The sequence below is a fragment of the Melanaphis sacchari genome, unplaced genomic scaffold (assembly GCF_002803265.2).
Source record: "Melanaphis sacchari strain LSU unplaced genomic scaffold, SCAv2.0 Contig55_pilon_pilon, whole genome shotgun sequence".
NCBI lineage: Eukaryota > Metazoa > Arthropoda > Insecta > Hemiptera > Aphididae > Melanaphis > Melanaphis sacchari.
In genome coordinates, this window is record NW_020271389.1 from 840,547 (window position 1) to 852,751 (window position 12,205).

At 26.3% G+C, this 12,205-nt stretch overlaps 1 protein-coding gene and 1 pseudogene across 1 annotated transcript; both read right to left on the bottom strand.

Annotated features, from left to right (window-relative positions):
• Positions 1–4,047: 4,047 nt before the first annotated feature.
• Positions 4,048–6,095, bottom strand: LOC112599868 (the record flags this gene model as incomplete). The annotated part of the gene is made up of 4 exons (XM_025346946.1): positions 6,022–6,095; positions 4,852–5,001; positions 4,501–4,662; positions 4,048–4,209 (listed from the first exon to the last, which is right to left on the bottom strand). Coding segments are annotated over exons 1-4 (543 nt in total), but the record flags the coding sequence as incomplete, so codon positions are not given.
• Positions 6,096–6,476: 381 nt separating this feature from the next.
• LOC112599837 lies at positions 6,477–10,456 on the bottom strand (annotated as a pseudogene).
• Between the last annotated feature and the right edge of the window lie 1,749 nt (positions 10,457–12,205).

The following is a 12,205-nucleotide window of genomic DNA, read 5'->3' on the forward strand; positions in this document are numbered from 1 at the left end:
TTTTTTAAATCAATCAATTTTTATTTTTTAATTAAATTTAAAAATGTTCAACATATTACATGCTATTACAAATTTGTTTACGTGTTCTAATTAAAAATTACAATTAGTTTGTGATATTGTGATAATGATATATATATATATGTTGATATTAGTTAATAAGTATTTTATGTGGTAAATTTTAGGTTGATCTTCATCCTCACTTAAGTCTGACACTCTAACAGAAGATCTTGTGGTATACGTGATTTTAAACGTCGATTTTTCGTTTTGTTTCCCAGGCTGCAGAACCAAGTGCCATCGGATGTGTTAAGATTTGCGTGAAAGGTTTTGAACGGTAATTTTATCCAGTCTTGGAGAAAAAAGATGCCAGTATTATTGTAAATTTGCCTATTCCTCATAAACCCTGGAGCTTTAAGATAAATTCTTGAAAATTTGTTTTGAAGAATTTAGATTTGGTTTATTTTTGTGGAAGAAGCTATTGGGCAGGCATAAGTGTTTAATAGACTGATTATTGAGGTATACAGTATGTAATAACACAAAAATAAGAGAAATTAAAATTAAAAAGAAGTAAGATATTCAAAATTATTATAAAAGGGTATTTGTTATGAGTATGACGTGGCCGGACTGACACAAGGGACACAAGCCTTATATGTAAGTCCGGTATTAATAATATTGAATGTACTTGTTCTTGCGTTATTACCTTCCTCCTGTTCTTCGGAGGGTTCTCGAGATCGTGTTTCGAGAATATGATCAAATACACCGTATGTAAATTAAATAGTAAAGTATTTCGTACTGACAATAAGTATATAGGGCATGCACCTTACCTGGTTCGCCGCGGTGTATACCTGTAGTACGATCCTCAGAGAAAGATATAAGATAAGATAATACAAGTTGCGATATGACTTAAGGAAAACTTAAATTTAAATAAGAAAAACAACACTGATTTTATCTTAGAAAAAGAAAGAAGTCCAGCTGTCGCCCGCAGTCTTGAGTTGTAGGGTGTGTGATGGGTCTTGGGAAGAGCTCCTGCTCGTTTGTATGATGCGCCTGCACTGCAATTTTGTCGGTGCTCATGCACTCGATAGTTTGGCTGGTGCTCATGCACTCGATGGTTTGGCTAGTGCTCATGCACTGGATGGTTTGGCTGGTGCTCATGCACTGGCTAGAGAAGACGACGTGATCAAGACCGCCAGGGTCCCCGATGACAGAGAGCCTCATTGGACCATCCCTTGTCTTTGGCGGCACACGAAAATAGGTCAAACGCTTTGTGCCATATGGTCACAATAGCGTTTGGGTTCCCACGTGGCCAAACAATGTAGATCGTCTCTCTCGTCAGTGATCAATAGGGATTATAGGTTTTTATTGAAGGCTATCTGCGTGCGACAACTTGACCGTTACTTTATTTAACGAAATGATAAAATATACAATAAATTATGATGTGTGAGCATATCATTACAAGTATATGGACGATTTTATTTTAAGGGTTGATTTAAAGTTAAAGGATGAAGTGTTTTTATTTTTTCATAGCCTTGAATGAGATTTTTATTTTTATAAATTTCCTATGCCAGTTTTTCATCTAAAAACACACCTTGGTACTTGTCAGAGTCATCTTTATTGTTCTATTGTATTGGTTGGTTATCAATTTGAATGGATTAGATATTTAAGATATCTTTGTATGATTTTAAATGCTGTACTTTTTGACGGATTAAGGTTTAGTTTCCAACATTTTGAACCAGGTGGTCACTGTGTTTAAATCTGTTTGGAGATTCAAATTTGAAGATTCTAGGGAGTTACTTTGGTTATTACTGTTGTGTCATCCGAAAACATGACCAGTTGGGAATTTGAAGTAATTAGTATGTCGTGGCAGTATACGTTGAATAAGGTAGGACTTAGAATTGAACCTTAAGGTACTCTAGCATGTATATTATGAAGTTGACAAAAGTTGGTTCCAATTCTGATTTTGAAAGTTTGATCTGATATGAAAGAGATTATGATTTTTAATAGATATTCGGGAAAAGCTAGCGAATTGAATTGTTTATCGAGTCTATGGTGCTATGCAGTGGCGTATTTACGGGAGGGGGATCAAAGGAATAAATCCCTCCCCCCATAGGCTGTATATATACAAATAATTATAGTCATCATATTATTTAAAAAATTATTAAGGGAGAGTTGCCTAGGTTGGACCACTTTGGACATTTAGAAGTATTATAGTTAACAATTTAAAATAATAAGTATTTAACTGCACTAAGATGGTAGCTAAACATGTAAACAACAGTTTGGCATAGTTAGTTTTTTTTTTAATGTTTTAACTGTAACATTTTTTTTTTTTAAAAAAAACATAGATAACCGGTCGCCTAATTTGGACCACCTATATCTTTAATTGGACCACCTATATCTTATTTATATACACTCCTAATATTTAATTATGCATTTTAATTATAAATAAATTATAAATAATTAACTAAATTATCTCCTTTGAAATATGTAAAAATATACATATATCATATTTATTAATAAAAACACATACTTTTATAAAATAAATAACATTTTTATACCTTCTTGGTTAAATTTAAAAAGTAAACAACATTTTTAGAATAATAAAACAATACAATTTAAAATTTATCAGTCACTACCTTACTGACTAGTTTTAACAGATACTTTTATAAAATAAATAACATTTTTATACCTTCTTGGTTAAAAAATGAACTATTTTAGTGATCCATTTTTGGAAACTATTGGTGGTTCAACTTAAGCAACTTGTTTTTTTTTAGAAAAATTGATGAATACATTTCAATATTAATATAAATGTAAATTATTTTAAACGATAAGTTTCCATACAAAATTGCTTATAACACTGTTTAAAAATTTAATTTAGTTTACTTATCCATTTTACTGAAAAGCGTTACGGAATATTAAACAAAAATAGCATGAAAATGACTGTTATTGGATTAAGTGATAAAACACTGATAATGATGATTAATAACAATATGTGATAACTCTAAAGACGTTTTAAAACGATTTTAAACAAATGTGTGAATGTTATAATTATTAGTTATATTTGACAGCTGATTAATTGTGGTGGTCCAATTAAGGCGCCGGTCCAATATTGGCGACTTTACCCTATTATTATTATTATTTTTTATCAATAATTGATTAAATTTGCAAGAATTAAAATATTATAATATATTGTACAATATTCTCATTTGTATCTTCATTTATAAAATCATATCCCCTCCCATGAAAAAAACTTAAATACGCCACTGGTGCTATGCCATGTCGGAGGATTACGTTAAATTCAAGAAGATAGCTGTTGTATATTGTTTCTTAAACCAATTATTAAAAATACAAAACATTTTTATAAACAGTATTATAATTATTTTAAACCTGAGCCACACAAAAGTGTGGGTATTTTATCTAAATTAATATAAATCTTGTATAATAAAATTCTTCTCTCTTCACTCCACTTTATTTTCATTGAATTAATTGAGGTACTTGAATCACTTAGATCCTTAAGTATTAACTTCAGTCCAGGTCCTGATTAAATATTTAACAAATTCCAAAAAAACTGTAAATTTTTGGTTTCTTCGCCTTTATTATAATTATTTAATTTATCATTTTCTACCGGTATTTTTCTAAATACTTGAATAAATAATTGTATGTGGTTAATTACTCAAATGTTATTTATAAAATTAAAACAGATTGGTCTTTGTGGTTTTTTTTTTTTATCATGGATTATTTTTTTTTATTTTGTTTGAACTGTTCAAAAAATTATATTATTTCTGCAGTGAAAATTCGAGATGAGACAATGTTTAAACTTACTGAAAAATATTAGAATAAATAAACAAGCTTTTTAATAATATTAAAATATAAATTATGTAATAACAAATTATTGATGACATTTAAAGTTTATTGTAATAAAAAAAAATATAACTTTTTAAAATAAAAAGAATTTAATGTGTATCTAAATATTTTATGACAATTTTTGGTTATTTAAAAGATGATTACATATAATTACAGTTAAATTGATTAATTAAAAATCGAGTTGATTTTTTTCCTATAACCAAAAAAATATATTTCAATAGTGTAGCTACCAATAAATGTATCATCAGCATATGCGTTTTGGATAATTTTCCATTGGTAATTCTTTACTTGAGGATACAACAGAGTTAATATATCAACATCAAAAGTTGCATTTTTAATTTTATAATATACCTAAAAAAAATAATTTAAACATTATAATTGAGAAAACTTAAGTATATTATAATAGTAATTGATTAAAATATTAAGTGCATGTTTTACGTTTTTTTATTATGTACATTCTGCCTAAGTAGAATTTACTTGAAATAATAATGTGTTATAAACAATTTAAAACTGTGTATTTATAATTTCCACTAAACATATCAAAAATGTATAGATACAAATTTTATCTTTGTGAATACTATAGTACAATATTCCTGTTAATTTTAATGTAAAATAACTATTTAATTATAATTACTGTCTTACTTTATCTAATGGACAACGTGCCGGTGGATCAAATGAATCGTACAATCGTGACCATATTTGATTCTTTTCCTTTAATTGTCTACAGACATCTGTAAATGTCAATGTTTTGAAGTATTCGCAGTTAATACCATCTGGGTCACAACGATTTAATATTGCAACTACCTTACAAATCAAATAAAACTTTTTTCATTATAGTTACTTAACTAAAATAATATTTAAACTATTTTATTAGTATTGCTTTTAATAATTTATATTTAAAACGAATAAAATTTAACTCATAATAACGTAACACAACAGATTTATTCTATATATACGTAGTTCAATCTAAATAATGATTTTATTTTTACTTACTTTGTTGATTTGTTCTTTCGTATTTAATGTAACATCTCCATTTAAATATTGAATATCTTTGTATTGATCGATCGAATAATTATTTATAGTGATGTTGGGTTTTACAGATATTTTTTTAAAACGCACAGTGTATGTTAACAGCGGATTGAACTAACAATCACAATAAAATATAAATATAGGATAAGAAAAATAACAAATTGTGGACCAATTGAGTAATTTTTATTTACATATCTACTAATTCAAATTATTATTCAAAGCTTTATAACTAATAAAATATAATTACCGTTGTTATGGATGAGTAATTTGTAATAATTAGTTAAAATGATCAATTTTAATTATTTCAATATTTATTCGTTTTTTTTTTTTTTTTTGTAAATATCTATTATGAAAATCTATTATTTCTCAAAATGTTTAATTAAAACTATTAACTTAATGTTAATTTATATTCAACAATAAAATGGCAATAGTTAATATTATAAATAGGGCCCGGAACTTCTTGACATAAAATGTTAAAAAAATATTAAAATAACTTATAATTATCAAAAAATAATTAAAACAATTATAAAATTTTTAAAATTTAGGTTCTTTAATAATAAATCATTGTTTTTAAATTAATATTTGTTACCATTAATTTATTATTTTATTAATCTGAATATAAAGAAAGCTTTTATTTTTATACATTAAATATGTTTTTTGCAGACAACGGAGTCCTAAATCAAATTTAAAACGGAAATAAGAACTTATGTTATTAATACAAAATAATTATAAAAATAAATATGATAGTTTTAGAAAAATAATTGAAGGATTGAGCTGTACAATACCATAGTTTATTTAAATATTAATTTTGTCAAAATAATATGAAAGAAAAATGTAAAAAATGTAAATGTAATTACAAAAATTGCAAAAATTGCAACAAAATCAGTAAAAAATTACCGTTTAACCAAAATCTATCAAAAAATACAAAATAAAAATGGTTCTATTGAATTTTAAATAACATAAGTCACATTTCTGTAAAGAAAGCCTCATATTAACTCATTAAAAAAGGTGCAAATGCATCAAATTCCTGGCCCTAATTATGAACTATGTATTTGCGTATCAATTACGATTTTTAATATTGGATGTATTAAAAAAAATATTAAGTATACGTTAAACGTATTAATGAATACTCACAGACATAACATCGATGACAAGTGCTCCAATAAGAATCAAATTAAAGGACATTTTTAATATTATTGCCATTATTTTCTAACAGTTTTATTTATTGTACTAATACAATAAATCGTTAGTGGTTGTAAAAGTTTATACTGTCTATACTATATGACGGTATCTATATAAAATATTATATTGTATTAACTATTTTAGTGTAGTTTATTATTATATATATATATATATATATTTTTTTTTTTTTGAATGATTAACAATCTGATCTAACGAAATGGCGTGTGACAATGACAAACTTTTATACATCATTTTACTGATAATATTTAATTGTTTTTGTTGCGTACGTGAAATATTTTGTACCAATATAATAAAGATTATCTGCATGAAATTCAATGTGATATAGGTAATGCCCAATATAGTGGTTTTCGGTGATAAGCGGTCGGAACTTGTCAAGTTATTGTAAACTATGCATATGACGTAAGCACCAGACGTAGTCGCTCAATATGCGAATAAAAGTACCGGGTTTCATTAAAACTTACCTATAAGATTAAATTTTTTTATCAGAAACTACTGTAAAAATTAAAGAACGAAAACATTTTTCTTGTAAATTTTTAAGTTGTTTATATATAAATTAAATACAACATTATATCATTGGAAAATCAATACATTCACCGCTCCGTTCAGAATCTAAAAAACCATGAAAGTTGCAATGTTTTACCCTTTTACAATAGTACCTAATAACTTTTAAGTAAACCTTGTCGTTAACAGGGTTGTACTGAAAGGTAAAACATAAAGAAAGGAGAGACTTGATTTATTAATTTTCAACCCTTAAAAACCTTTTCTTGCTTCACTTGAATTATTTTAATTATTTAATAACATTTAACATAAATCTCATTAGAGATATAAAATGTTCATACATTTTTTTTATTAAGAGAAAAATTTAACCTTAATTCTGTAAATTTAGAAATTACGATAATTTTCGAATGTCACCATAGGTACACCCCTAAAACTTCTCATTTGCTCTTTTTTATAAACTTATAATTATTGTAACGCTTATTTATATAAGTAGGTACCTATAAAGTAAATTGTGAATTAATCAAATGCGATGAAATCGAATGTATAGACTCGAATACATAAAATAAGTTTATACTTAAATTAATATAAATCTCTTCCAACAGTGATCGAGTCCCACAACCACTGTAGAAGAGCCCTTGTTATTATTTTTTTTCTTTTTTTTTATACATAATTTCCATATTTAATATTAAAAATTTCAAACAAAATAATCTCACAAGTTATATTTTAAAGTGTAACGATATTGTTGCAACAAACATGATTTAATAACAATTTTTAGATATTTAGCCTTATTGTTCAAGACCATTTTTTGTATTCAACAATTTATTATTGAATTTAGAATTCAACATAGAGGTGCTGACTTAACGAGTTTTTAAATAAATAAAAAATAAATTATATAATAACGGATTGATATAATTTTAATTTAAATACATTGATAAATATAATATTTGAAAATCAAAATAATTTAATGCATGTCTAAATATTTCATTACTATTTTTGTTTATTTAAGAGAACTTAAATAAAGAAATAGATTTTAACAGCATTAGATAAAAATTAAATAGTTGTATATATTTAATTTTAGTTTAATGTCTTAAACAAAAAAATAAAATATGGTTTAAAAATCAAGTTGATTTTTTTTTTCAACCAAAAAAAAAAAAATGTTTCAAATATGCATATCTATAACTAACAAATCTATCATCAGCATAGATATTTTGAGTAAGTCTCCATTAGTAATTAGTTACTTGAGGATATCACATAATTAATGTACCAATATCAGCAGTTGCATTTTTCATTTTATAATGTACCTATATTTAAAAAAATAATTTAAACTTTATAATTTAGAACACTTTAGTATATTATAATATTAAAATGTTATGTGCATGTGTTAGGATTTTTAATATTGTATATTCTGTCTAAGTAGAATTTACTTGAAATAATGTGTTATAAACAATTTAAAACTGTGTATTTATAATTTCCACTAAACATATCAAAAATGTATAGATACAAATTTTATCTTCGTGAATACTATAGTACAATATTTCTGTTAATTTTAATGTAAAATAACTATTTAATTATAATTATTAATTACTATCTTACTTTATCTAATGGACAACGTGCCGGTGGATCAAATGAATCGTACCATCGTGACCATATTTGATTCTTTTCCTTTAATATCTTACAAATATCTGTTAATGTTAATGTTTTGAAGTATTCGCAGTTAATACCATCTGGGTCGCAACGATAAAATATTGAAATTACCTTAAAATTTAATTAAAATAAGCTAAGTTAGGTTACTTAATTAAAATATTATCAATACAATATTGTTATTATTACTTTTAAATAATTGTTGATATTACTTAAAATGTTTAGAACGAAATATTTCAACTACCTTAAAATTCAAATAGAACTGTTTAATTATAATTACCTAATTATTAACACAATGTTATTGGTATTGCTTTTAAATATTTTATATTTACCTGCACGTAAAGCACTTGGGCACGACTTAATCACAAATAAAGTTTTAAAAAACCTGTCAAAAAAAATGTACCCTCTCATTAACACATATTTACAACTCAATGCTGAGGCTTTCCTATTTTCCCATCATCTGTAAACATGCGGTCGTAATCGTTATACCAAAAACAGGGAAACCAAAAAACTTAGTCTCATCATATAGACCCATCAGTCTCTTACCAACGCTTGGCAAATTGTTCGAAAAATTGATACTTCTTCGAATCCGACCTATCCTACACGAGCACCAAATCATACCTACCCCCCCCCCCCCCCCTCCCCCTAAAAGCGGTCCCCCCCCCCACCCCCCCCCCCCCCCCCCCGCCCCCCAACCCCCCCCCCCCCCCCCCCCCCCCAGTTTGGTTTTCGGCCTGGACATTCGAATATACACAAAGTCCATCGACTCACTGACACAATTGCCTCTGCCTTAGAAAGAAGGCAATATTGTGCTGGGCTCTTCTCGGATGTTGCTCAGGCCTTTGATAAAGTCTGGCACGACGGGCTACTATTTAAATTGAAAAAAATCATGCCAGCTCAATTATTCTTAGTTATCAAATCTTTTTTAGAAAATCAAAGTTTCACTGTTAGATAAAGAAATTTCTTTTCGCCCCAATTCATCATCACTGCAAGAGTGCCCCAAGGTAGCGATCTAGCGCCTGATCTTTATAATATTTATACTGCCGATATTCCACGAACTCCCAACACACTTTTAGCCACCTTTGCCGACGACACAGCCTAATTGTCCACAAGCGATGATATTTCTACAGCTGCACACAATTTACAACACCATACTAGCCTAATTGAAGCCTGGTGTAAAAACTGGTTGATTAAAATAAATGAAAGCAAGTCAACTCAAGTCAGTTTTACCCTTTGCCATGGCAACTTTTCCCTTAATTAAATTAAATAACGTAAATATTTCTATCAGTAATGAAACCAAATATCTCGGCATTATATTCGACAAACGCCTAACTTGGGGCCCTCACCTAAAAAAAAAAAAGAAAAATAGCGAATAGCTGACTCCACCTTTTTCGGCCTCTCCTGAAATCCAAACTATAACCAAAACTAAAAATACTATTATACAAAACCGTTATCAGACCATTATGGTCTTATAGTATTCAAATTTGGGGGCCAGCCAAACCTTCAAACATCCACCTCATCCAGTCATTTCAAAATATAACCCTTTGAATCATCACTGATGCTCCCTGGTACGTAACGAATGAATCTATTCATAACGACTTACAAATCGAAACAGTAAGTAAACTTTCAAAACTCCACTATAAATCCTTTTACATAAAACTGCCATCGAACATTAACCTCTTAATTAAAAAAATATCCTCAAATCTTATCCTCGACCAACCTCCACGCAGACTGAAAAGAAATTAAAAAAAAAAAAAAAAAAAAACTAAACAAACATCCTTGCTACACTTAGATATAATATAATTAAATATAATAAAACCTAAATTTTGTGCGAGAGGTATTACCAGTGGGTGACTTCCCCTACAATGTGAATCATGTTATGATCATTTCTAATTGTTATCATAATGACTTATTGTACAGATTATGTGTATAGATTGTCTTTTTCTTAATAAAAATAATAATAAAAAAAAAGAAGAATAAATAAGACTTAATTCTTAATAATATAAGTTAAAAGATTTATTAAATTCATAATTTATGTACGTAGTTTAATCTAAATAATGGTTTTATTTTTACTTACTTTGTTTATTTATTCTTTCGTATTTATTGCAAATTCTCCATTTAGAAATTTAACATTTTTGTATTGATCGATTGAATAATTAATCAGAGTGATGTTGGGTTTCACATCAAATTTTTTAAAACGTACAGTGTATGTTAACAATGGATTAAACCATCAATCACAATAAAACACAAGCAAAATAATAAACTATGGTCCAGTGAAGTAATTTTTATTTGTATATCTGCTAATTCATATTATTTATCAACATTTTATAACTGAAGTAATTTAAATACTTTTAGTAAAATAAAATTACTATTGTAATATATGAGTAATTTTTAATATTTAGTTAAAATGATGGTCAATTTTTAATCATGTCATTATTTTTCGTTTCTTTTTTAATAAATATCTATTGTGAAAATATATTATTTCTCTTAATTTTTATTTAAAACTATTAAATTAACATTAATTTGTATTCAACAATAAAATGGCAATAAGATTATGAGCTATATTTTTGTGTATAAACTACGAGTAGTTTCGGATGTATTCTAAAAATGATTAAGTATACGTTATACCTAGATATTAATAAATACTTAAAGACATAATACCAATGAAAAGTGCTCCATTAAGAGCCAAAATAAACGACATTTTTAATATTATTGCCAATAATTTCTTGATGTGCTATATATTAATGCAATTGATCATAGTTATAGAAATACTACTTGATGACATTAATAATTTTAAAATAGTGTGTTACTTTAATTATCTGTTCAAACGGAATGGCGTAGGACCGTGAAAAACAATTTTCAAAAAAAAAAAACAAATATTTATCAAAACAATAAATCGTTGGTAGTTGTAAAGGTTATACTGTATGTTTTAAATAGTTACCAATCTGATATAACGGAATAACGTGTGACTATGAAAAACGATTGCATAACATTTTAGTATTTTAGAAAGAACATTTTAGTCAATCATATGCTTTACTATAGCAATTTCGAGTTTTTTTAGCCTATTTTAAATATATTTTTATGATATTATCTTCCTATTCGTACATAAAACAAATGTAAGTTTGTTTAGTAAAATTATGATTTAAATTATAGTATTAATAATTGTTAATTTTTTAATATTTTGGAATTATTTACATCGAGCATTCAATTTTTTCGCACTAAGAACAAAATTCCTAAAAGTTTTAGTATATAATTTACACGTTAAATTAAGTAGTTCTTGTAATGTATAAATGTTTTAAATAGTTGCTTTGAAATATTCAACATCCGTATTAATTTTTTAATAAAATTTTAAAATTTTAATTTATGTTTCAATATATAGGTATACGTTTAAATTATTTCACACGAAAAATATTAAATAGATTTTTATATGAGTATTAAACTCAATGTACAATATTTATCCTAATTATATATTTATATATGTACAATATATGTGTAAAAATATAATAAATAGAGCAAGGACTTTCATGCACTAAAAAATTATCAAATATGCACTTATACATCCAAAAGTTTAAAATATGCAATTAAATATGCCCTCAAAAAAAATTAATACACTAAAATTTATAGCTCTAAAAATTATATTTTTTCTTAAAATATTTAATTTTTATAATTTTATATTATCTCTCTATACGTTTTAACTAAATTTGATATCACTTTATTGTAATCTAATATATAGATTTGCAACTATGATAAAATGAGTCTTTTTTGTCTTTATGAGAATATAGAAATAGTTAAATATAATAATTTATGTCCTTAATCATAAAAAATATTCACTGAAAAACATGATTTTCGAAAAACCTTCAAAATATGCACTACAAACTAAAAATATGCTTTTATAATCAAAAAATATGTCCTTTACACCCAAAAATGTCAAAATATACAAAAATATGCACTAAAAACTTTGAGATTTCAGTCATAA